This window comes from Cyprinodon variegatus, unplaced genomic scaffold (assembly GCF_000732505.1).
Source record: "Cyprinodon variegatus isolate N-32 unplaced genomic scaffold, C_variegatus-1.0 Scaffold365, whole genome shotgun sequence".
Lineage (NCBI taxonomy): Eukaryota > Metazoa > Chordata > Actinopteri > Cyprinodontiformes > Cyprinodontidae > Cyprinodon > Cyprinodon variegatus.
In genome coordinates this window covers 672390-699997 of record NW_015150818.1, presented here as the reverse complement: position 1 = coordinate 699997, position 27608 = coordinate 672390, and the positions used below count along the sequence as shown (strand labels likewise).

The following is a 27608-nucleotide window of genomic DNA, read 5'->3' as shown; positions in this document are numbered from 1 at the left end:
TCCAGACTGGTACAGAAAGCTAGTGTAGCATAAAGTTTTTTTTTTTTTTTTTATTATAATACAATTGGGTTATTATTGGGTTATTGGGGGGATTATTGGGTACAAAAAACAAATGTTTGCAGCAATGCCTTGGAAACATGCTTAAGTTATCTTTCTCCAAGCTCATCCGTGTAACATAATCAGGACATGCCAAAAAGCATTTATTTAAGTCTAAGAAAAGTGATTTGATTCCACAAAATCACCCTTACCCTTGTAATAAAGGACACTAACCATGAAAAACAACTACGGTTTTGGTCAAAATAACACTGAGAATCCTTCTATAGCCATTAACTAGTCTCTGACACCAACTTTCCACTTCTTAATTCATTACTGGCATGTTTGGGGTTTTCTTGTGTTGAAGTTTTATCACTATTTCCTCAAAGCGTTTTTGCTACATTTGTTATAACCATCATATATATTCAAAGTAGGATCAAATGATCTAATAGTCAGGAGCACAGGTCTGCTGCCCTCTTCTTGTTACTTCCAACTCCTTGTTTGATATTATGTAAGAAGGTCTTTTTGTGGACTGTTGTGTTTGTTTTATACTTAAAATGTCCTCTGTTTTAGTATCAAAATAATTCAGTATTTAACTTATCTGTGCACAAAATGGGATTCGAAAACCTTGCTCTTCCCTCCCCTGAAGATATCTGTGAAGCTGCCTTGTTGGTCGGCTGACGAACTGTTACATCTGTCAAAGAGATGAACTAAAGGAACAGTGCTTCATGGGCTTATTTGCACACACACTGATGCTCAAATGTGATACACGCACCTCTCATCCTTCTCGACCATTCATCCTTCAAGATGTCATGTTGTATCTGTGTTTGCCTATGTATTGGGGTTTTTTGCAGTCTGTAAACACCACCTCACTGGTCAAAAGGGCACAAAAGCACATGTACTTGTGGAGGATGAGGAGAACCCACCTGCCCCCACCCATCCTCACAACCTTCTACAGAAGCACCATAGAGATCGTTCTGACCAGCTGTCTCACTGCGTGGTGTGGAGGCTGCAGCGTCACAGACTAGAAGAAGGTGAAAAGAGTAGTGAGAACAGCAGAGAAGATCACCGGGGGCTCCACTTTCCCCGATAAAATACATTTTATCCCAGTGCTGCATGTCCCGAGCCCGTAACAATGACCCCAACCATCTGATGCAGGTTCAGCAGATTCATACTTTACATTCCATCACTGCTGCACTTTAAGAAATGGGAATGTCATGAGAGCTGTACATAACGAAATTTCGTTATGTATATACTCATTGTACACAAATGACAATAAAAGTTGTCTAAGCCTAAGAGTTATGTGATGACATTTTGGGGTCATCTGAGAGTGGGAGATTTGTCATATTTGCAGACCTACTGCTATATTAACCTTTTCCTTAACTAACAACTTGGACAAGGAAATAATCAACCAGAGAAGCAGCCTAGAGGTGCACTGCAGCTATGGAGGAGCAGCAGAGATCCAAAGCACAGGTGGGAGAGTCTTTTTGCAGGACAGCTATAAGTGATGCACTCAACAAATTGGGCCAAATTTGACAGTCATGATTTCAGGTTAGGCCCTCTTGGCAGAAAGAAGATACTCTGGTCAGATGTACACAAAACTGTACTTTTTGGTAAAGTGTTATAGCAGCACACATCCCCTAAACTCAAAAGTTTAACTTTATGGCAGCATCATGATGTATGGTAGCAGTTTAAGCAGGTACAGATTTCCATCAGACCTAATGGAAATCTGGATAAGAAAAATGCGTAAAAATATCCTAAAGGAAAATCTAACTAAAGCCGAGCATACATTGTGTGATGTTTTGCCCTTTTCGGGACGATTTTCCGGCCTGAGAGAATTTTTCCATCAGGTGGAGTGTCAGCCTGATCGTGTGCCGTGTAGTATACAGTGGGTAATGAGGGGTAATTAGCCTCCAACGGCCACCTCCTAATCAGGAATCGTAAGATTGGGAAAAAATCAAACAGGATTTGATATTCAGCCAGCCATCATCAGGTTGCATCATAGTGTCAGGTCGCACAGTTCTAGAACATGCATTGTGAGCTTTGAACATTTAAACCCTGCGGTTTTGTCATGCAGATTGATCTGTAGCTGACTACAACGATTGAAGTTATTGCACAGTGTATGCCCGGCCTATGATAAGCAGGAAAAAACTCCTAAACATACAGATAGAGAGGCACAGTGAGTTATAAACGTCTCTTCAAGGGAAATATACATCCATTACTGAATAATCCTGAGCCCAGTTTATGTTTTATAAATTGGGATGCAGAAGTATCTAATGACTATTAACAAAACAAAGGAAAGAAAGAATTGCAGAAAATCCCACTTGTAAGGAGTCAGGTATTACTCTACAACTTGTCTCACCACGGTAAAACATCTTTATTACCGTATATATGCCCTATCTTGGCTTCCCTTGTATCTTAGTCATGACTTTAGAAAATGTTGCACTGTAACCAACTGTTTTTTGATGTCAGTTTTAATTGAGTCTGATGGTAAAAACCATTTATCCAACGCTGTGCCACTTTGCGGTGAACTTTGAAACCCAGCCGGAAGGAACAAAACTTTGGAGCAACTCACATAAAGACCAATAAACAATTAATCACTCAATGAGATTAGAAAAAAACAGCATATTTCCAGCTTCCAGTAACAAGAGCTATAAATCCAAGTGGACCATGTAGTATTAGTGCCTACTGCCAGCATTTACTGTGGCAACTGTCACACATCTGTATACTCCATGTGGTACACTTCTTTTCTTGATAGCACATCTGACTTATGGAGCAGTTTTTGTTGAACTAGTTTCCCCTGAAATAAGAACGTGATGAAATGTTTATTTGAAAAGAAGACAGAGACCTTACATGGGCCATGGCAGACTGACAGACAGCAGTGGGTGATTTTAGGGTGGTTCATTTCCAAGTGTGCAAGGGGATTTATTGCATTCCAGTTATGCTGTGAAGTCAGAGAAGTAGGTTCTAGCAGTTAAAGATGTGAAAGAATGAAGGGATACTATGTGTGGAGAAGAGTCAGAGAAGAGTGGTCTTTTTTTTCTGTCTGAATATTTACTCAAGACAGATATTGTTTCAAATTTGAAGTCAAGCCATTTGATCTTTTTCCTTACTCAAGGAAGTCTTATTGTAGAATAGGAATGTGGGATAAAATTTTATTTAACAAACAGTGCTGCCATTAGCAGTAGTAGAATGGCAACAATAAAGAGACCAAGTGTGTTGTTTTGTCTGCAGCATCTTCACAGTGAAGCTAGTGACTTTATAGATCACTACCTGAAGGCCAGCAGCCCTCTGAAACTCTCTGAAGCAAAACAATAAAACACATTTGTTGTTGCGTCATTTAAAAATATGACCCTGATGCTATGGTATTCCTATCAGGTCAACAATAATCAAACCTTGTTTTAGATTGGTTTATGAGTGTGTGTGTGTGTGTGTGGTGTTAACTGATATTTAAATGGTTTAAAGTGCAGCAGAATTGTTTTCCCCCTCTGACCATTATACCACTACCAGGCTGAAGAACTGAGACCAGAACAGGATGGATCTATGTTTTTATCTTAACTATGTCGAATTCTGACCCTTCCTTTTGAACGCAAAAGCTGAAATCGAGTTTAACAGACCCAGGAATTTTTTTCTTTTTTTATCTGGCATGAGAGAGTTCAATGTTTAGGGTTTTCCCATGTACTCTTGGATGGTATTGCGCATAACTTCGTTATAATCAGTGATTATTTAAGCTCAAAAACAAGTAGCTCTGCTTTGGAAGAATGTGATTGATAATAAACACACCAGTCAACCATTCTGGTGTCCCACATGTCAGGGTGCACTCACTGACACGGAAAAGGCATTAACTCCAAACTGCATACTGTGTATGGTTGTATGAGAGCTGAATGTGGCGCACTTATAAAATGCTTTGAGTGATCTGTATGACAAAGGCTTAGTCCATTAAACATTCTATTCAGGTCATGGATGACATTTTTGGAGGGGACTGGGGGGCACTAGGAACAAGCGCAAAACTGCAGCTCAAAATGAAGCCCGTTTCCCTGAGTTTAGACTGCTGAGAAGCTCCTGATTGGCCCACTGTCTTTTCTTGTGTGATTGGCTGTCACCGCTGTTACTCCTGAGGAGCTCACTTTACAAACTACTGATGGGCCACTGAATCGGGTCTGTGATTGGATGGTCAAAAACGCTGAAGTTAGTTATGTCAAGGAAATCAAAATTTCCTCCATGATTCAGGTCACCAAACAGCTTAATCAGCTACCCTGCTCCATCAGAGTCGTTGGAAAACACGGTCCCCCTTATCTTTACTTCTCATCGCTTGTATAATGAAAAAAGTGGAACACAAAACTGATTCAGTTTCTTTTAACCAATGCTTTTTTGCCCCTCTCTCTAGATGCTGCCCTGGGAAACCACCTATGTTGACACAGCCAGTCCTCCATTAGTATGATTCATATCTGAGCAGAAACACTGCAAGTACACTAGTACCCTCAGGATCAGCAATAGGAAACACACATGTAGCATTAACATGTTATGCTTTATTGTGTGAAATGTTTGGCCATGGTGCAGAAATTACATACTTTATATCAGGTAAGTCAGTTTGCTTGAAAACACCAAAATAATATTATAATATATTTGCAGTAAATAGAATTTAAGTAGATTAGAAGTGGAGCCGCCAACACCTTCCTTTTACAAATATTTCGTCAGGCACTTGTATATGTGCAGATGGTCAGTTTTCTGCTGATTGCTGCACAGCTTGGAGATATTATTCTCTTTATTCTACTGTAAGTACTCTACAACCTCTTTGCCCTCAGTGACTTTAGAGAATGCTTAAAATCTTGGCTTAACTGTGTCTCTGGAGGGTTATTGGAAGAGATTTCTCTCTAATTCAATGTATTTTTTTTCTCTTGTTGTTGTTCAGTCCTTTCTTGGAAGCACTACAGCTATGTTTGTTTAGCTCCCTTTTGCAGCTCAGCCAGCGGAAATGTACCCAGTACCCTGAGTAAGCCTTACTTTATAAACCGCATGTCTCTTTCTGGCAAAGCAGCGATGCAACATGAATTGGAGCTATAATATCTTTAATATTCAAGCCCTTTTTCAGTATTTCAAAAACAGAATTTTGATTGTTCTGCAAACATCTGATAAATATGTTTTCTGCATAAATGCACTCCCTCCATGTCCTAAGATGTTTCTTAAATGGTCCAAATTTGATTTTAGTTGAATGTTTCTAACTTGTATGCAGGTCAGATGACAGGCTGCTGAGAGAAATGTCTCCCTAAATCGAATCTCAGCACGTTGAAGAATGTTTTGAGATCTCCTTGAGTGTTTGCATACACATGTGAAACCTTGTTACCACCATAAATCTTTCAGCAAAAAGTTACCAGCACGTCTTTTTTTTCCCCCCTAGTAGTTATTCTGTTAAATTGGATGCCATTCCCCCCCAAAAAGAGCAAAAAAATAATAAAAAAAATGTAGCTACGGGGTCATTTTGTGGTGTCTCAGACTCTCCATTGTCTGTTTTAGTTGGTGATGCTGTTTATTCAGGATGGGTTTTTATAAAATGTGGTAAATATGGGTCATTTCATAGAGGTTATTTTGCATATTTTACATGTTCTCCAAATCCTTGAAGAATGCAACTTACAGTTTTTATTGTAATCAGCCCACAAAACTAACGATATAGCTTTAGCTGGCTTATAATGTTTTATAGTCTTATAATGGTTTATATTATGATCTATTTTTGTATCAGTGACTGTTTCCAGTATAATATAAATAAAGCATAATTGGCATACCTCTGTGTAGATACTGCATGTTAAAACAGAGGGGGTAAGCTGCTTTTATGTCATAAAATTGTGTAGTCTAGAATCAACCTCATATGTCGCACTGAAGTTAATGACATGTTGTGAACTTTACATGTTAGAGGACATAAGAATAAATCTACAGCATGTTTTATGTAGAGTGAAACTACACTTGACCTCCACAGTTTAGTCTAAGAGCTCAAACTAAAGTACAGGTTTTAGCCCTCCTGTAGTCTTAGTCTTGGATGAGGCCATGAGGGGCCCAGCAGGGACTTCAGAAAAGCGACATCCTGCAGCTGCGAGTTTCAGGCCAAAATCAATGTCCTCTCAGAAGCACAGTGCTGGGAAACTGGTGCTTAATCAGATGGGCTTCGTCCTTTTGCTGTCAGCTCATTTTCATGCCAAGCTCAGAGAGGGCTTTGAACCTGCATGCTGGTTTCTCTGATCCTTTAACTTTCAACTGCTTATAATGTCTATGTGTTTGTTCTACTTTGTCAGACCAGCTTAAGTTGATTCGAGCATCTGTGAAGATCGGTTTTCATGCAAAGATTTTGAATTAGATCAATATTGGTGCTTTTTTTCTCTATGTTTAAGTATATCCCTATATTTCACTTCCTCCACCTTCACGTCTATGGAATTCACTGTAAGTGCTAAGATTAAGGATCTCCACAGCAAGAATGTGCTGCCGCCATCTTTTCTTACACTGCCACATATATCTGCCATGTTCTACGATGGTGAAGGCCAAAAACGCAAACAGGAGTTGAAAACCTTCATGAGTTGAGAGGAGATTTAGATAAAGATTTTAAAACTTACATGAAGGAGAAACAAAGGGAGTAATAAAATCCAAACAATAAAATGAAGAGTATGGATGCATGACAGAAGAAACGAGAACATCAAGCAACGAATGACTGAAACAGAAAGCATATTTATATTGTAGGGATTGATTGTTTGAACAATGAACAAGTGAGTCCAATAAACTGAATGGGTAGCAGCTGTGCTGAAGTCATTTAGAGAGAGAATATTGCCCTACAATCAGAGGAGGAAACTAAATCAGGAAAGGAAAACACAAGGATTGGTAACTGAGTCACGAAATAGATAAAAAAAACACAAAAATAAATCAATAAATCAAAATCAACAGGACAAAAAATCGCACAATGTATGTAAGCCACAGTTGTCCATTTTGACCTTATCTGACTACAGCTCCTCCTTTAAATTTTTGCATTGTATATTATTTCAAACAACGTTTGTTGCAGACTATTTTTTTAAATTCTTTTAATAGTCAGTTTCTTACTTAAATTCTTTAATAAAGACAAGTTTTTAGATAGCATGATTCATTTTTATCCGATCAGTCTCTTTCCAAAGCTATGGATCTCTGCAGCTCTGTCTTGCTTCTCAGATAATACTGTTTCCGTCTGTCCGATCAGTTTCGGTGGACAATCTTGTAAGTCTGCCATTTTCTTTCTATACTCAGATGATGAATTAAACACTCTCTTGTTTTATTCATTCTCTTTTGGGTTTTTTTATTTTTTACAAAGCAATTTGTTCAAACCTCTGGGGCTTCACAGAACACCTGGATTTACACATAGATTAAAAAGCAAATAGGGCTCATTTTTATTTCAATGCGCTCCCTCAGGAGATTTCATTCAGTGGTTTCAAGTATTTACTGTAAGTGACAGTTTTTGTTCATCTTTCTCGGGTCATGTAAAAGAGAACGCAAATAGGGTGATGGTATGATTTATTTGCTTTGCTTGGTGTTATCCAAAGGCTGCAAATCCGTCAACATGCATTGAGGTTTACCAAAGAATCAAACAAGAAACATAAAAAATTGAAATATTTTCCTGGCCTTGTATGATTGCTCTTAATATAGTGATATGCAATATTTCCAGATCCCAAATCTGCTGTCTGGGTAAAATATATGTGCACCTTTAATGCTTTAATGTTAGAGGACAGTGACATCTGGTGGTTACGAAAACTCAACATTATTTTCTTTCCCTTTTTACTAAACTCCAGATGTTTCCTGCGAACTTTCCTTGAAAGTTTAATGTTACAGCATTGCCATGTGGAATCTATTAAAAATACCACTACCATTGTTGAGGAGGCCAGAAAAAAAACCCAACCAAAACAAAACTGTAATTTAATAAAGTGTTGTGTGCCATAAGATGACACATTAGTTGGATTGGAGAAATAAAGTCAGTCGAACTTTCTTGTTAAAGTGTACATATTGTTTTTTTTCTTATTGTTGTTTTAATGTAAAAAAAAATATTTATATTGGAAAAACTGTTCTCTCTGTTTTTGTCATTAGCCATTTAGACTTCATAAGAACTAAAATGAACTTATATTTTCTGTTTCATAGATTTTTAGGAACTGCTGTCCTGCTTTGTTAATATCTTCTAATTTGAACACACACAGCCTTCCTTTTTATTTTGTAAGTTTTATTTTTTTCTCTATTCACAACCTTCTTTTCTTCTTCTCCTGTTTTTTTCTTCATTGGATCTGCTCTTTTTTTGTACTTAGTATTTAGGGCCACAGTCTTTCCTGGTGCATATCCCATTTTCTTTATTATTCCACGATATTTGCACCATGAGTCTGCTTTGGGTCCATATTTCTGTGTTCTAGAGTATCTGAGTAATATTTATGTCAATGATATGTTATTTTGCAGAAAATTAAGAATGTAAAAGCTTCCAAATCCTTTTAGACTAACAAAAAATGTCAGAGAAACTATCAACTTCCCACAGCATAATATTTTTTCTTTTACAGCTGGTCCATTTTTCTGGATTTCATCAGTATTTGGTAGCATCAATAATACTTCCAAATACTGTTCTGAGATTGCTAGTTCTGAGATTGATGTAATCAATTTACTCTTAAAGATGGAACTTGGTTCTGCAAATCAAGTATTAGCTGAGTTAAAGCAGGCTTATTTCAGATTATTTTATAATCGATTATTAATATGAGTGACAAATTGAAAACTCTGTAACATAGAAAATGTATGGAGGTACATTGGAATAAAACAAATTTTGAATTATTACTATGAATTTGAATTTGCAAAGACAAAATAATACTTGGCCACTTGGAGTCAAATTCAATAATCAAAGTAGTCCTACACAACTTCTGTTCTAAGGGTTGATCCAACATTGATCAATCATCTCTTGCATTCTCAGTTTTGCTCCAGTTATTGCCACTCTTTGTAGCAGCGCTATAAAGGTCCCTGTCATTGTAAAAAGGCGACATGCCACCAGGCCTTGTGTGAATTTCCAGTTGATACAGACTGACCAAGCAGGTAGCATTCTATGCTGAACGCTCCTGTCAACTATCCACAAGTCACAGAGCATTTTGCTCCACTGGCAGCATGATGTTATCAACAGTGAAAGGGAAGGTGTAAATTGAAAAGCTAAAATGTTATAGTTGCAGCAGTGGATTTGTGCAATCTTAGGCTTTTCATTAATTTGAAGTTGTGTTAACGGAAAAACGCCTGACATAATGTGAGATAAAATGTGGAAAGACTTGAAAGAAGTCATGACCAATCTGACTGTATGATCTGGTTGAACTGTCTCTGTAAAGTGCCTTGAGATGACATGTGTCGTGAATTGGCGCTATATAAATAAACTGAATTGCATTTAATTAACTTGGTATTTTACATATTGGTCTTTAAATTAACTTTTGATCATTTTTACACAACTAAATAGAGCTCATTTGCTACATGCATCCTTGGTAAGAAATATTTAAAGTCTTAGAAAAAATGCAAACCACTGTCCGCTATCACTGCTTGTTTTTCCAGGGGGATTGAATTCTCGATGCAATCTGCTGAGTTCTCTCAGAAAATACTTTAACCAATCTTTCGGTATAAGTTGATGGAATCTCCCTTATACAGTGCCTTGAGATGACATGTGTTGTAAATATGTGCCATGTAGATAAACGAAACATAAACTTAAATGAATAATTGACAAGAGGTATATGGCCAAAAGGTCTGAATACTAGAAATTGTACTTGAAATGAATAAAAGGACATTACTTTAACAAAGTAATGTCACATGGTGCACACTTACATAACCCAGTTTTTGCTGTTTTTCAACAGATACTTTGATTTTGATTTTTAATACTACATGGGGGTGTTTCACATTTGTATTATATTGCATGTTTGGATGTTAAAATCAAACTTATATGAAAAATACAATTCAAATACAAAGATTACAATAACTCTTCCAAACAGGTGCACAAACCTCTGTTCCCCACAAAGAGGTGCATGTGTGCAGACTACGCTCTAAGATATTCAGCTCTAAGCTGCTATCTCAGACAGCCTTCTGCTGAGCTCGGCTGATAATTTCACAGAAGCAGGGGTGTTGGACATCTGCCAGATGAACTTGGTGCTCTTTACTCCCGTCTTCACCCTGATGCCGTTCCAACAATCTGACCCCAATCCAACTCAACCAGAACCATTAGGGAAGAATGGAGGATCCTAGGCCCAGTGCTTAATAAGGGAGTGTGTTGGTGTGATATGGAGACCAGAGGGAGGGCAGCAAAAACAAAGAAGTGGGGACTCTTTGAAATAGGAAAGAAGGATGGGTGTGCACAAGTTTAAAACATAATAACTAATGGAACCAGTCCTCTAAGAAAAAAAGTTCCTCGTTTGTTTATCTGGTGGCCTTGTGATTGAAAACAGCCAGGGAATGTATTGTCATAAAGTGTTAGACCTAAATCACCACTCTGTAAATCATATGAATCTCTCAGCAGCTGGTCAAATTTTCCTTTAACCGCTTGTTGGAAATATTTCTTACTTGGAATTGAAGCATCCCTTTTTTCGTATTCACTGTTTATGTATTTTTGCTGATGCAATCCGATTTCTTTTTACATTCTAAGATTTCCAAACATTTTAACAGTGTTTAGGATAATTGTATGTTTTCATATTGACTCAGTGTGTTATTTTATATAGACTTGAGTGAAAACACACTTCTTTCACATTATGTCACCCACACTTTATCTAAATCTAGTTGCAGTATTAATTCCACTGCAGTTGAATGAGTGTTGCTTTCCTCGTGGGACCTTCGAGCGAAGGTAGAGTGTTGCTATTTCAGCTGTGGGGTGGAGGGGTGGGTTTAGGGGGGGTCTGCCAGGCCTCACCGCAGAGAAACGGGCAGTGCTGGGGCCGTGGCCCAGGCCTGTGCTACTGACCCGAAGAGCAGACAGTAAACACTGGCTTTATGGACATTCTGCATGTGGTGAGTCCCCAATGTGAGAGCTCTTGTATTACATCTAGAAGCGGAGAGCTCAGTCTCTAAAGGACAGCAGAACCTTTATCTATCTTGTCTTAATGCATACATTAGAGATCTGATTCAATAACAGATCTGGGATTTAATGAAATTGACATTTATGGTTGATTGATTATTATAAACTTTTAGTGTGAAAACAGAAAGATAATAACAGTTAAAACAATTCCTCATCATGTAGTATTTTCATACCAATGCTTATGTGGACTATACTGGCTTTTGTGCTTTTTTTCTGCCATAGAAACTGAATATCTACAGTATACAGGGTTCAAAATTGGAGCTCTTTATGTTATGAGCCTATAGTTTTGATTTTTTTTTAGTAGTTTATCACTTTCTTGAAGGTAATTTTAGCTCCTGATTGTTTTGATAATCCTGTCTTTACTTGTATAGTTCTTTTCTCTTTCATTTTTGTTTTCTGTCTAATCTGATCAGTATCAGGATTCAGTTCTGGTTTGTGCCACAGGTTCAGTTAAAGTTGTTTTTTTTCAGTTGTCCATATAATTATGCTTTCTCAAAACAGTATATCAATCAGTTAATCAGTGTCCTACCTGCTTTTAAGTGATCATCTCAGCAAATTAACTGCTATTTTATCTTTATGGGGTAAGAATGGACCTGTCCAGGGTGTACCCCGCCTCTCACCCATTGACTGTTGGAGATAGGCACCAGTACCCCTCGCGACCCCAATTGGGACAAGCGTGTCAGATAATGGAAGGATGGATGGATGGCCTAAGAATGCTTTCCTGTTATTTTACCATATCTGTCTTTCCTGCTTACTAGTTTTTGTTCTGTTGTTTTTTTCTCGATGATCTTGCCTCCTGCATGTGTTTGCATCCAATACCTCACTAAACCGTGACACTTTCACAATATCCTCAGTTAAACTCAAACACAATGTAATCTAAAGTGGTAGCCAACACTTTCATTCATTCAACATGCAACAATGAACAGCAAATCCGTCTGCCTCTGGTTTCTGTCTCTCCCAAACACGCCTTGTTTTTCTGCTAAGCTTTGTCCCTTATTAAAAACATGGGATGTTTACAGCTTCTAATAAACGCGTAGACTGCTGTGAATTGTTTTTTTTTTTAGAACGGTTACTTTTACCCAGAAAAAGTTTTTCTGTGACACAACTCATAGTATTACTAAAGCAGAAAACACCATCGCTGAATAATGAGTACTACAGCTGGTGGTTACCACTAAGTCTTTGTCTTAAACAGAACTATAAATCATTACTTTGGCTTGTTTTTAACTTATTTTGTACCTTAGTTTGTATGACAGAAAAGTGGGATTTCCCCTTTTTTGTGGAGTCGAGGTTTCCAACACACTAGGACTGGTGCTTTCCTCTTGTTTTTACATGTGCCATAGCAACCAGTGACCATGACCAGATGACAAAATACAAAAACCCATTTGTTTCCATAATGGAGTTTGGTCCACATTATAGCAGAGACCGGGAATTAATGGCGGCAGAACCAGGTGTTGGAATTAACAAAGACTTGAAATTAATTTCAATTTGCTCCCACTTTGAACCCTTTTTTACTGCGTAAACTTTTTTCTAACAAGTATCACCTTTGAAATATTCCTTTCTAAATATTCTTACTGTATGACTGAAATATTCCTGCCTTTGGCTGCTAAAACAATAATTTTACATAATTGAAGGCCTTGTGCTGTAGTCTATATATCCCTGCGTGGATCAGCACCTCAATACATAACAGACTTGTTGCCAGTGTATCAACCTCTCAGACCACTCAGGTCTTCCATTTCCAGCCTACTCTTTACACCCACAACTAGAATAAAAATGTGAAGAAGCAGCATTTAGCATTTACTATGCTCCACTATGTGGAACAAACTCCAAGAGGACTGTAATTGTGCTGAAAGCCTAAGTCCTTTAAGTCAAAGTTAAAAACCCATTTGTTCAGAACTGCCTTTGACCGTTGAAATTAAACTGTTAACCGATGTATCATTAGTTTAAGGTTGTGCTCCAACTGTTTTCTACTTGTTTTTTCTACCTGCTTTTATCAAGTTTTTATGTTTACTTGATTATCTTTTCTTTTTCTTTAACTGTTTTATAAACATAAAGGACTCTGAAACATTTTTGCACTGAATTGTGCTAAGAAACTTGCTTTGTGTTGCATTAACTCCACCACCACTACCACCATCTCTCTCACACACCCACATGCACACACAAGAAGTTTCTAACTAATTTCTTTTTTGCATATCTTATACTAACATATTTGTATTTATTTAGCAAATAACTGATAACTTTTATTCTAAGTAGGCTAGTACCAATAAAAGGCACTACCACAGTGTTATATGCACAAACTAATCTCCAATGGAACATTCTAAAGTAAGAGTTTTAATTTAATTTCATATAGCACATTTTCCAAACAAAACACACAAAGCATTTTACTATAAAATAGACATAAAATAATAAATGAAAAAAAGAGAAAATAAAACCAGAATATTTATCATGGAGGATGAAAAATGATTAAAAACTAATCTGAATAAATTATTCTCGGTTTCAAAAAGTAATTAACCAGAAGGCAGTGCAAAGATGAAGGTGAAAAAAGAAACAGCTGTCACAAATGTGCAAAAAATAACATAAAAAACAGCTTTCACTCTTGATGTGAATGCATAAAGATTCAAGCTGCTTAAGTCTTTCTAAATTATAAAAGTCTAGATTTGCTGGGGAGAAATAAAGAAGACATCGTCCTAAAATCTATCCTGTTATGTTTAAATCATCATCAGCGCTCATCAGCCTCTGCAAACCAAGGGGGGCGTGGTCAGGGGCGGCTCCAGAGAAGCAGCTTGTTTGAGGATAAAATGTGGACAAGTGATGCATAAGCAGCTTTGGCGCAATACAGTCGCAACAAGAAAGGCCGTTTTTTTTTATTATTATTATTATCATTTTAAAGCTGCAGGAAACGAGAGGAGACCCTATTAAAAACTTGAAAGGCTATAAAACGGTTTAGTCACAGCCTTAAGTTGCACCAGAGCTGTTTAACTTTGACTTTTCTTTTTTTATTATTATCATTTTGCGGCCAAAGTTTTCTTCTCAGCCAAATTTAGCGTCAAGATCCCGGCAGCTGGGCTCCATTCCAATTCATTTAAGGTAAATGTTCTCCACTGTCTACATAAACCCTAATCTATGTATTTTCCCTCTCAATGGCCATTTATTTCTATCTATTGATTTTCTCCTTTTTGCATAATAAAAGATTTTTGCATGATAAACAGCTTTAGAAGTTTATGTTGTTGTATTTTTCTTTTAAATTAACAAAATAATTTTTTTTGTTTGTGTGTTTTCTAACCAGCCTTCCTTCCAAATCATTTAAAACTGTTCTTTTTTTTTTTTTTTTTGCTTGAAATATTTTGGAACTTTAGTTTTAAAACTTTTCAAGGACAGTTTCTATTACTTTATTCTAGTCATTTCCAGCCTAAAGTTTACTCTTACTGAACCCCCATGAGCTTTTTCCACAGACTTACCCCAGAGCATGCGTCTGAAAGCTAATGTACTGTCCCTACCAAGTTCAATATTGACACAAGTTATTCAGCAAGTCTCATAGAGAGCACCTTTAATCTATCCAATGACCCCCCCCCACCCAATCCCTGAGCAGGTGGAGATTTTTTTTTTTGCTGACAGAGCTTTTCCAGGTTTTGGAATAGGATACCTGGTTGAATTTGAGAAGCTCACCACCATTCCTTATCACCATTATTTCCAAAGATGTTGTGGCTGAGAGGTGTGACCCTTTTACTGATGGCCCAAGCCTCCACTTCCATGGTGATGCTTCAAAATTCCACTGGATTGAAGTGGATGCTGGACAAATATCTGGATGAAAACGGGGACTGGTGGGAAGCGAAGCAGAGAGGGAAAAGGGCCATCACCAACACCGACGCTCAGCTGATCTTGGACCTGCACAACAAGCTCAGAGGCCAGGTTTACCCCCCTGCCTCCAACATGGAGTACATGGTAGGTGCACGGAGGACTCAGGGCAGGTATTATTCTAAAAGCATGAGTGCTTTTGATGAATCGTGGCTTTAAAAGGATTTAAAATGAAAATGTAAAACGTGATTTAAACTATTTTTACTTCAAATACAAAGGCAGAAATACAAAGGCAACAAAAAAATCCAATCAATGATCATTAAAATTATAATAATATCATCTTTAACATTTATTTATCATTGTTCTTGAGTTTACATTTTTCCAAACATTGGAATTTGTCATCATTTGAACTAGAAAAATGTCCAGAGTCTATTGTAAATGCAAAGAGATTGGGAATGCACAGCAATACATGGGGGAGGGGCATTATGATGTTATACCTGCTTTTAGACTTACTGTTTTGGTCCTAACATACACCGCCTTGCAACATAAGAGCAGGTGCACATGCTATCTGTAGTACCTTCTGCAGTTTTGGAGGCTTTGTAAGTATTTTCTTGGACCCCAGGAATAGCAGTTTCAGCTAAGGCTGAGAGTTATTGGGATCTTTTTCAAAACAAAACAATTCCCATTTTTTTAAGAGTGCACATAATGGACATTTGTGCTTTTGCACTGTTTAGCAGCAAGATAATAAAAAAATTTCTGCAAATTTACATTTGTGACACAGGCTTTTGTTGTTCCTTTAGATTATTTGACCACATGCTTAATAGATGCAGATCAGCTGTACAATGACATCTACTGTGTAAAAAAAGTGCAGTGCATCTCAAGCGTGGATATAATATTCTAGTTCTCTCAAAGCATATGGCATCCATTTTTACAGTGGTTGAATTTACTATGCGTTTAAGTCACTCCAACAGTTTTTACATGTGAAAAAAAAGAATAGTAAGAGAAATATTAAGATGATCTGTCCTTTGAATGCGTTTGCAACTGCATAGTTATGTTTTAGAACCTCAGTATACCTTGATGCCATTTTTGACTTGATGTCAACATTGATGTGAATTTTTTGGGACTTATACCTCTGAAAGGTTTGATCTTGTTTTAATGACAAATTACAGATAAGGAAAAATAAGATTTTTTTTTTTTATTCAGTAAATGAATCAAATGAATTCCATTTCAATTCAATTCAGTTTTTCTAATTCACAACACATATCCCAAGGAACTTTAAAGAGAAAATACAGTCAGATTGGTTAAAAGTTTCTTTCAAGCAAAACCAGCTGATAGTTCAATCCAGGATGGAGTCACAGCTGAACAGGAGACCAGATTAAGGTACTATAATGAAATAAAAGCAGAGAGAGCACAAACTTAAATACTGCAGAATGAGAGAATAAAGAAAGAATGAAACAGAATGAGGAAAAGTTGTCTCTATGGCCACCAGCAGTCTAAACATATAGCAGCATAAATATAGAAAATAGCTCAGGATAACCAATTTTGCATGAGGTATAAGATAGGTAGAGCCACAATAGGGCCATGGTAGAGGCAAGGAGAAACACATGTCCGCACAGAAATTCTCTGCACGCCGGATTCGGCTGTTAACATTTACATCCGTACTCACCTAGAGATTATGCAAACATCATTCTGTGTACTATAACCGTTTTCAAATAGGAATGTTTTAAGCCATGTGTTAAAAGCAGACAGGGTGTCTGCTTCATGGACTAAAACTGGTAGTTGGTTCCAAAAGAAAGCCTGCTAAGGAGAGCCTGCAAACTAAAAGATTCAATTCAATTCAGTTTAGTTATATAGCACCAATTCACAACACATGTCATCTCAAGGCACTTTACAGTACACCAAATCATACAGTCAAATTAATTAAAAATGTTCTATCTAAGGAAAACCGGTTGATTACATCTACTCATTGACTTGAAGGCAGTCCCTCACACCAAGCATTATCTAAGCATGAAACTGCACAAGCAGAGGAACTTTTACCCACTTGCCAATAATCACATTTCCATAGCGTTCTTTTCCCCCTTTTCAACCCCAACGCTCTTGGTAAGAGATTTGTTTGACTTTATCCTTTGGCCATCATATGTATTTGCAGCGCCAGATCACTTTTCACAGTGCAATTAGAATCAAGAGTGCAGTACAGAGGGCCTTGTTTTACCAGCTGTCTATCCCTCCTGGCTAAACACGTAGGCATACACCACACCTTGTATGCAGATCTGGATTTTTTCCAGATCACATACCACATGTAGGCATAGTTTGGCCACCACAGTGCATGGCCATCAACAGCACATCTCAGGTTGAAGAAAGAAAAATCAATGCTATGTGCAGACAGTAATGAGGTTTTATCACCCTTTCTTCCTCACTTAAAGAGCAACAGAACAAAAGCTCGTATTATTCTCCACTAAAGTCAAATAAACGGTTCCTGCTGAGGGCAGTTGCTGGACTGTGTAATTGTGTAATTGAGAGGTTAGGCTCGAGGACCTCTCGTACGTCTGTGTCGAGGCACAAGGGTGTGAAAAAGTGCTGAGTTAGGCAAAATGTAGCTCTTTCCAGCATCTCCAGTTACAGTAGGCCGTTTTTTTTCTTTAAGCTCCGGGGGCACAGTGAGGTTAAATATGGAGCGGTATGCAACAAGAGGTTGTGAGGTATGAGACATAGAGGGAAAAATAAGTCAGAGTGAAGGATAAACAGAGTGGCCGGAATAGAAAAAAGAAAAGGATGCAAGAAAAGAGACTGTTACAGTACGAGACTGGATTAAAGAAGTGTGCATAGAAAAACAAGTTCTGTTCCAAAATAGGTTGGAAAACCACTTGGCAAAGAAAAGCCATTGTTCCAAAACAAACATAAGTAGCCAGATTAAAGTTACCAATCTCTGATTGGATACAAATAAATGTGAAGAATTGGATATATAGATCTTTATAAAGTTAAGAGAGCAAAAGGGGAAGTGTGCAATTCTGAGTATAAATTGATATAGCACAGTGTTCTTGTGTAGAGGTAAGCGATTTCTAAGATAACCAGCTTCTGTGGGATTTAAGAAGCATACCCCATATTACAGGTTTTTTCTTTAGTGTGCAGGAAATGTTCTGTGCAGGCTTTAGGTCACAAGTCTTTCCCTTTGAAGTCAAACCCCAAATGAACAACCAATAGGCAACTATTAAACTTGATACTCCCTTTACCAACTATGTAATTTATTTAAAGAATAATCATGGGAACCCAAAATGGTGTGCAAACATCCCAAAAATTAAACTTACGAACATGGGACACTTACATTGCTTTTCAGTGCTTAAACTTAGACATAACAAGTTTCTTTATATCTCTACTTTATCTCTAACTTAATCTATCTCTTTAAATTTTTAAAATTTACATTAGTAGACATTAGTAGTTCTATCTCTGGTGTGTGAATATGACCGTTTTGGCTTTAAAACGGCTTGCAAATCTCCACACTTTAATTAATTCAATATACATTAGTCACTTTATCAGACTCTTGGATCACAAAAGCATCTCATTACATAACATTAAACCATACGAACTGTTTTCAAATATCAGTTTTCAAAAACCTTGATATATGTTGATAGTGGTTTTTGACACATATTGAAACAGAAAAGGCACTATTCTATGAGTAAGTAAAAAGTGGAAAATAAAACCTTTATTTGCAATTGTGGTCATCAAATTTGAGGTACTGGTCAGATTTATGGGTCAAATCCTTCAGTAACTGATTTCGACTCAAAATGGCTGTTTTTCCAGCTCCTGTCACTTTACGGATACCTCAAAGCTTCAGTCTGCTGGAAGACTTCATAGATGTACTGGGCTGCACTCCAGCTGCACATTCATGCATGCAAAGATACACAAATCTACATACACATAGAGAACCATTTGCCCATCAGCTGTCCTATTGTCCTCATTGTATTCAACCACAACTCCAGTGACCCTCTGAGGCCAGCATTGAAGATAACATGATAAGATCAGCTCCTTTATCTTTTTTTTTTTTTTTTTTTACTTCCCCCTCCTCCCTTATCCTGCTCTCTTATCCTTGTGGCTCTGTTCCCATTCTGTCATTATCCAGCAGAGGCCCCCAAAATTCCCTCAATAAGCATGACAAGACAAGACAAGGCAACAGTTTCTGCCTTTATCTCAGATGTTGACCCACAGGTATAAACTGAAGGGTGTCAGCATTTAAAAAAGTAAAAGACAAACAGTTTTCTTGGGGGAAGTGCTGATGTTTAACTTGACCTTACTACACCAACCTCTGGTCTAAGCTGACTGTGCTGTTACTGATTTATATTGCTATCTTTTTCCCTTACATTTTGAACAGAATCAGAATATGGTTGTGCAGAGGGCATTTAACCGACCTCGTAACTACTGATTGTGATGTTAAAATACTTGAAGATCAGCAAAGTTAGTGGATCCATTATTTCAGGTATGTTCAGTATCTGTATTGATAAACTGTTTATGCTCAGAAGATCTCCACAGGAGGGTGCTAGAGTAGAATAGAGCAGCTTTTATAACTTATCCTCTGACTCTGTTGATGCCTAATACAGTAGCTTTATGGGATTTTGTCCCCATTTACTTGCGTATCCTTTTTGTATAACAGTTTGTTAGACAATCAGTCCTTGATTTTCTTAATTTTGCTTTCTCTGGGTCCCCTTTGCCAGGGTTGTTTTCGTCATCGAGGAAGAGGATCATCAATAGAAAGACAGAAATGACTAGTTAGACATCTGAAACATCATCTCTAGGGCCATAAAAATGAATACCCCTCACACAGCATTTGTTAGCCATAAAAACTTAATGCAAATCCTGTTCCAAGGACTTTCTTTCATCCCAGGGGAAAATTATTGCAAATAAAATATTACACGGTAGTCTTTCTGGAATATTTTAGGATGAGGTTTTATCCCTAAAAGGCAGATTCTAGACTAATCGTCTTATGTATAAGCTTGAGTAAAAATACCAGGATTTACAGTGCAAAATTAAGAATAGGAAAGAACAACACGATTTGTTTAGATTTAAAAAAAAGATGCATATAAAGGTTTCTCTTCTGTAAGTATGAGACAGTCTTATTAGGCTTCTTCAAGACTGCTGGCCAGCAGTGGAAAGCGTCGGGTGAGCCAGGTGCTGAACTGCATTGCCCTGTATTTTAAATATCCAGAACTAAGATCACTTTCTGACACGTCTTAAAAAATCTGTTTGGAAGAGTATGATGATTTTGAAACTGTAATTTTGTACTTTAAATCCAGCTGCGCTTTTATCAGTGTGCTCAATCCAGCCCCTGTTAGTTTACTTTAGTTTATTTTAACATTTATACAAGTTGGTTTTTCTGCCCAGCATGAGACAATCTTGGGCTGGATTGAATTTCTGTTCAGTCATCTTTTTCCAAGGGCTTGAGCTACTTACAGGACATCCCTCTAATAGGTTATCAACATATTTTTGATTAGTTTATAAGGAGTCCTCATTTCTTCAACTCCACATATGGCAGTAGAGTACTCCTTTGGATCATCTGAAAGGTTACAGAGGTCAATAGAACTCCACATTCTTTTACTTAAAGGTGAAAACGTTATAAAATCTTACAATCTTTCAGTCTTTCCTTTCTCTAACCATATAATCAAAGTATTTGACTGTGGGACTTGTGTGGGTTAGAAGGCTGTGACTGAAATACTGAATGGCCATTTACACCAACAAAGATTATGTCACAATCACTATGTACATTCTTCTTTTTTTTTTTTTTTTTTACAATTATTTTCTTCCCTTTTGGGTTCATAAGAGAAAGTAAAGCATTTTAATCCCTTTTGTTTACTCTCGCAAGCACTGCATTCTATCCACACTTTGCTTTTTTTTCCAAGTTCCCATATCTTCAGCTCGCCTCTCACTATTATGGTCCATTGATCACATACAGGAAACACATATTTGCAAAGAAATAGTGTCTGTTCCTCGTAAGGCCAACCAGACAAACACAAAGTAAAAAAAAACAGGCTGCAAATGAAGTGTAAGGAAAATAAAGCAAACCATGTGCGTGGTGCTGAAAAATGTTAGCAAGGGAGGTGGGCAGGGTTTCTTTATGAGCCTCGAAGTGGCAGAATCAGGTTTGTGGTTATGAGGTTTCTCCTTCTGGGGTAGCTGCACAAATAACAGCAGCTTGACAGCCTGATTGTACACTGTGCAGACGTTACAGCTTAAAAAAAAGGGGAAAATAATTTAGGCGGTAAATCTGAGTGGTTTCCTTTAGCAGATTTCCTCAAACAATGGGCGCTATTCTCCAGAGTTTCTTTCCAAGTAAATAACTGAAATGCCATTTGTTTTAGAACTATTCAAGTTCTAAGGCTGAGTGATTTTTAAAAACAAATGCAACAAATGCTTGAATTTCTTCTGCCATTGACCCCTTTGCCTTTGTTTTTATTTTACTGGATTGCAGTAAATACTTTTAAAAGCAGCCTGCAGAGAGGACATTTTAGTTACCTACAGCAGTTTGACAATAGCCCGAGAAGCTGACTATTAATTTTGTGTGAAAATATATCAGCTTAACATAGTTGATACGTTTAAAGACACATACCACTGCTGTAGTTTTTCTTCTGATGCTTCAGCATCATACCATGATAGATCATTGGAAACTAGCCTGTTAATGACATATGAAAATGACCTTCCTGAAGTGAGTAATGCTCCAGCATTAGGACTGAAACTAACGATTATTTTGCAAATCGATTAATTTGTCGATTATTTTTTTATGAATCGATTAATACTCTGATAGCCAAAGGTTCCTTAAAGAAGATTTTTTTTTTACGAAATTAAACCAGGTGAAACTAAAATTTTTCCACTTGAGGGGTTCTGGGTAGAGCATAGTGACAGACCACATTTAAGATTAAATGCCAGACATTTAAGATTTTAAAAAATTGATTGCATTATTTTAATCTTGAATGCAGATTGTTTATATATTTCTTACAATTTTATAATCACTGCTCTAAGTGGGTCGCTCTATCAGGTAAAGGCATGTTTTCCAGACTCTATACTGCAGTTAGTGATTAATAGATTACTAAAATGGTTGAGGATTATTTCAATAATTGATTTATCACGATTGATATGATTAACTTTTCAGCCCTATCCAGCATCCCCTTTTTACTTATTTAAAACCCACATATGTAGGTGCCACTGCAAGTGAATTTGTGCAACATAAATTGGCTTAATGGATGTTAGACTTGGATTAGACTTTTTTTTGTAATTAGACAAACATAATAGGTTTTTAAATGTCATAATAAAAAAAAGAAACCTCATCAAGCTAACAAATGTTAGTGCAGCAGCTTAAAACTCAAAATTTGATTTTTGAACTGGTGACAGTTCAAGTCAATGCCTCACTTCAAGCAGAGTTTATATTTTTCTAGGGTTTGAGTTAAACAAAACTATCTCTATGATAAGAAACCATTTTGGATAAACTCGGAAAGACGTCAAAGGAGAAAATCGGACAACATGTAACTTCAAAAGCTGCAGCTATAATCTGCTCCCTGCAGAGCTTACCATATAGTTTATTAGTTCTGTACTTACAGGCTTTGTGTATAAATATTACATTGAGCTGTGTCAACATATTAGTCATGTTTCAATTTTCTAATGTTCTTTAGACGTGACCTAGGGAAGATGCGGACAAAGAGAATTCTATAAACCTTTTATTTACATGCACTAATTAATTTTCCTGCACAAACTTGTGATCCTTATTTTTCTCTACTGTCATTCAGAGGTATTATAGATGTGTTATTCTAATATACCTTTAGAACATTAAGAACCTGTATGGAGGAGCTTGTTGCTTTCCCCAAACTGGATGAGATAGGCAAGTTAGATAATGGTCGTGTAAAATAAATGAACGCAGCGGGTGAAACATATGGAAAGTAGTACTTAACAAAAGCAATTTCTTTTCCCTTTTTAATTTTAAAATCAGTATAGAGATAAAACTTGTTGATCATGAGGTTGCTGATTAGCAGAAGGAATAAAAAGATTTGTTGATCACTATGTTACTTGAGATAATAGTTTTTCAGCTTTCCAGCTGCTGTTCAACCTATTCTGCAAATTTCTGTTTTTATGTTCTTAATGCTTGGGCCAGGTATGGGACACAGAGCTGGAACGAACAGCTGAGGAGTGGGCAGAGACCTGCCTATGGGAACATGGTCCTGCCGGCTTACTCCCACAGATCGGGCAGAACCTGGGCGTGCATTGGGGAAGGTAAATAATCTGTCAATAGAATGAAAATAATTGCTGAGGTATCAGAACGACACTGCTTTGTTTCAAAATAACCAACATGGATGGAAACTGATATTAATACTGATACAATAAATCCCTAAATCAAAGGTTTCATTTTAAACGCCCTTTTTTAAGATATGAAAATGGCCCCTTTTTTAAGATATGAAAATGAATTTGAAATTCCCCTTTGTTGACTTTCACATTATAAATCTGTGAAAATCTTGTTCACAAGTTTAGTATTTTCTGTTTATGATTCATTTAACTCCAAAAAGCCATTGCAATTAAAATGATTTGCCAACCTCTTATAATAACTAGATATATTTTTAGCATGGACCATAAATGATGGAATCAGCAAAACGTCTGACTTGACTGTTTTTTCTTTAAACATACAGGATTTACTAATGTGGGACTTTAGAATAAAACAAACACTCTTATTCTAAGCTGTAGAGATTGTCTCCTGAATTGTGCCATTGGAAAGCAGCTTCTTTCTTCTTTGCCCGTTGTTTAGCACAGAATATTAGGTTTGCAAGAAGGAGATTAGCCTTATTTAACTTAGAGAATAATAAGGTTTTCATAAGTCTATAGCTAATTTTATTATTTAATTATTATTTCAACATAAATTATTTCAGCTTTGACAAAGCAGGTGAATTTGAATTGGTTGATGCAAATATCAAATTGTGTCTAAATGCTCACAAGCAAATGCAGCCAATATTTTACAAACTTATAAAAGAAATGTAAAGTACTTGCCGATCTAGACAATCAGTGGCTTATGTTAAACAGTTGCTAAGGATCTTTATCCACTGTAAATAATATCCTGAAAATAAAACCAAACTGCTACATAAATGACACATAGATTTATATAGTTTACATTTATACAGTTCGGTTTACATGACTGTCAAGATGCTTGATTTAAGACCTTCTAACACCTGATTCCAGTCCAGTGGCCTTGGTAACAGAGCATTGGTTGTCATTTAGGTTCATCAAAACAATTATCATGAAACTGGGGGTTTTCTTAATGGTTTGCAAAACCAGATGATAGAGCTATATTTTTAAGGTCAAAATTGAACATTTATTCCCTTTATAATATGTAAGTAAATGTATGTAACATGTATTTAATTTAATATTTTTACTTAATCCAACTGTATTGCTTCCTTAAATATTTTGTGGATTTTACCATGTGACGAAAAATACCTATTTGGCTTTATGAGATCTATAAAACTTACTGTAATCTTGTTATTAGGTATCGCCCCCCTACGTTCCATGTGCAGGCCTGGTACGATGAGGTGAAAGATTACTCCTTCCCTTATCCTCAGGAGTGTAACCCCTACTGCCCTTTCAAATGCTCTGGGCCTGTCTGCACACATTACACACAGGTAATCAACCTAACTTGACTTTTTGTCAAGTCTTTTTGTTCTGTTGTTAACTGTCACTGTGTTGTAGCTTGTTTGGGCCACAAGCAGCCGAATTGGCTGTGCCATCAACCTCTGTTACAACATGAACGTGTGGGGACAAATTTGGGAAAAGGCTGTATATCTTGTCTGCAACTATTCACCAAAGTAAGCACACCCTTAAGAAGTCATATTAGGAAGTTAGATATAAATAAAAGCAAATATTTGCATTACGTTCACAAGACTTGAGCCATTTTAATAATTATTGGTTATGTAACAGGGGTAATTGGTGGGGTTATGCCCCCTACAAACATGGGACCCCATGCTCTTCATGTCCTCCAAGCTACGGGGGAGGATGCAAGGACAATCTCTGCTACAAAGGTATCCAATAGCCACAGTGAAAAAGTCAAAGAAACCAAACAGTGAGTCATCATTCCCTTTTTCTGTCTTTGTCGAAGATGATAGATCCAACCCTCCACAGGAGGAAACAGAGGAAAGCAACTTTATTGAGCCAGAGCATCCTAGAGGCACGAAACCTTGGTCTCGGGTCTCCAATCCTGCACCTCACGTCTTCCCTGCCCCAGCCCCGTCCCCCACTGAGCCCCCCACAGAGGACCAGCAGGGGTATGAAGTAGTCAACATACAGCAGATGTGTAAGTTGCCATTCAAGTGTTTATTCTGGATCAAGTTTCAACTTACATTTGTGGGTCTTAGGCTTGGTTTGGCAGATCCTGGAAGTACAGTACAGAATGTACTGTAAGGACAAACTGGGGTTAAAAAGGATTTTGCTGTTGAAGCAGCAGTATTGGATAATAAAAAGAAAACAAAACTAACTGGAACATTTTCCTTTCATCCAGTTCTGGAAACACAGCTTTGATGCTCTGTAGCATTTACTTGTCATCTACTTGATCAACTCTGACAAACTGGGCTCAATACTGCAAGGCACTCTTTGGAGAAGGTGCTTTATTTTAGCATGATCCCCCCCGAGGGCATGTTTGTTTTTGGCTTGCTGGTGCTCGTTGTGGGTTTTGACCGGCTTCCCCTCTGCAGTGCAAGGGCCCTAAGAGTGTAAGATGAGACACTTCCTCTAGTATTGATAACCCCCCTGAAATATGTTGCGGAGAAGGTTTTCAGTGTGTTTGCTTCTACAAGCAGTGAAACAATATTTTTCCTGTGGTTTCACTCAGCCAAAGCTAGTTATACTGAATTAGAGCAGCTGGCTCACTGGATGCAACTTGGCTTAGAAGTATTTCCTGAGGAGCCTTTCTGTGTTTCTGTGCTCCAGCTCAGCTCGTCACCTGCGACACAAAGCTTCGAGATCAGTGCAAAGGAACAACATGTAACAGGTAAAACAAAAATAAATCAATCAGACATGATGAGAAATGTACAGTCTTTTAAACTAGGGCTTTCCATTTCTTAACTTACAGGTACGAGTGTCCAGCTGGATGCCTGGATGCAATAGGAAAAGTGGTCGGAACGGTCTACTACGAAATGGTGAGTAAACAGGTTGATGAAAATGGCTAAAGTCAACACCTAAGGTCAAATCTGGCTATATTTACTATTGATTAGATGTTGGCAAAGAGTAATTAATTGTTTCAGCTAATGGTGTACTGTATGCATAGAGATATTCTGGTCTTAATATTAACTCCCGTCATTTCCAGGAAACTGTGTTCGATTTTAAGCGAGTTAAATTACCACAGTGTGTATTTTATCAATCAATCTCATACATTTATCAATCTGTAAGTCTCATATATTTATCAGTCAAACAAAAATTCAGATAGAAGGATAGAATATCTTAAGATTATGAGGAAATACCAATAATATCTTAGTGAAGTCAACGTGTTTTTATTTAAACTATCAGTTTATATACAAAAATAATTAAAAAAAAAATATGGTTAATAAAATTACAATCAATATTTTGGATGTTTTCTGTTTACTAGACAGAAATGCTTGTAAATTATAACCCCTGTTACAAACCCAGCATTGTGGCATATTTTTAGAATGGATGAAACATTGGACCCATGTGCAAGATTATGGAAGGCAGCAGTCAGGTTACTGTAAAACCTAATCACAAGAGTAATTTCAAAGACTGCAAATATCAGAGGGAGTAATGGCTGTCAGGGGGCATTACTGTACTGGAGAAATCCCTGAGTGAAGTGGTAAAGCCTTTACCAGAGTCAAGAGAAACCAGATTAATTGACTAGGCGTACTTTTCATAGCTAAACTTAATATGACCCAGCTTAAATGTACAGTGACATTCAGAATACAGAGTGAACTGAATGTCCAAGTACAATATATCATCTATTATTAAGTCTGAGTTATGATTACTGTAGCAACAGAAATATTGCAAAATTAATATACTGCAAACAACAATTGTCATGATAAACAGCCATTGATTAACTCAAAGACTTGGAGTTTAATTTAAAATCTGGTTCAGAAATTGAAAATATTCAGCTGAAGCAGTACTTAAACATTCATAAATAGTAGATTAAGGTAATGAATCCAAGTAAAGTATACCTACTAAGGAGTTCTTTCTATTTAAAAGCAGTGAATGCTTGAAAACATCTTTTTTTTCTCCATTTGTTTTGGACGAACAAAGTAGCTAAGAACTTTTTTCAGAAAATAGAGATACTTTGTATTTTACTATAAGAACCAATGTCTGTTTGGTCGGTCAACTTAGAAAAAAGTAAGTTGCAAAAAAAAAAGCGAAACTTTGTATACTTCTTAGAAAGATCTGCATAACTGATGCATCTATGTTTGCATGATGCATCAGTTATGCAGATCTTTCTAAGACCTGTCCCAATAAAATGTATATAATTTAACAAAATACTGGTCCCAGCATTGCCTTTTGAGAATCACATGTATTTGTCTCTAAAGTTGTTGGGCAGTATTTATACTGTAAGCACATACACTATGGGCCGGATCTATCAAAGGTTTGCGTGTATAAAAACGTGAGCTATTTCACTGTGCACGCTAAAAAATGTACAAACTGATCTATCAACAGCGTGCTAAAAGGATTTGGTCTTTAAAACATGCTAAATAGTGCCTCTTATCCATTTAGTACT

General features: G+C 37.0%; 1 protein-coding gene across 1 annotated transcript in view; it reads left to right on the top strand.

Annotated features, from left to right (window-relative positions):
- The first annotated feature begins 13927 nt into the window (after positions 1-13927).
- Positions 13928-27608, top strand: part of crispld1 (cysteine-rich secretory protein LCCL domain containing 1) — a 25048-nt gene continuing 11367 nt past the window's right edge. The window contains exons 1-9 of the mRNA XM_015386347.1: positions 13928-14182; positions 14792-15037; positions 23019-23137; positions 24396-24528; positions 24596-24711; positions 24824-24924; positions 25002-25196; positions 25829-25889; positions 25971-26037. Of these exons, the coding sequence (XP_015241833.1) occupies positions 14792-15037; positions 23019-23137; positions 24396-24528; positions 24596-24711; positions 24824-24924; positions 25002-25196; positions 25829-25889; positions 25971-26037 (1038 nt within the window). The 5' untranslated portion in view covers positions 13928-14182. The remainder of the gene's footprint in view (positions 14183-14791; positions 15038-23018; positions 23138-24395; positions 24529-24595; positions 24712-24823; positions 24925-25001; positions 25197-25828; positions 25890-25970; positions 26038-27608) is intronic.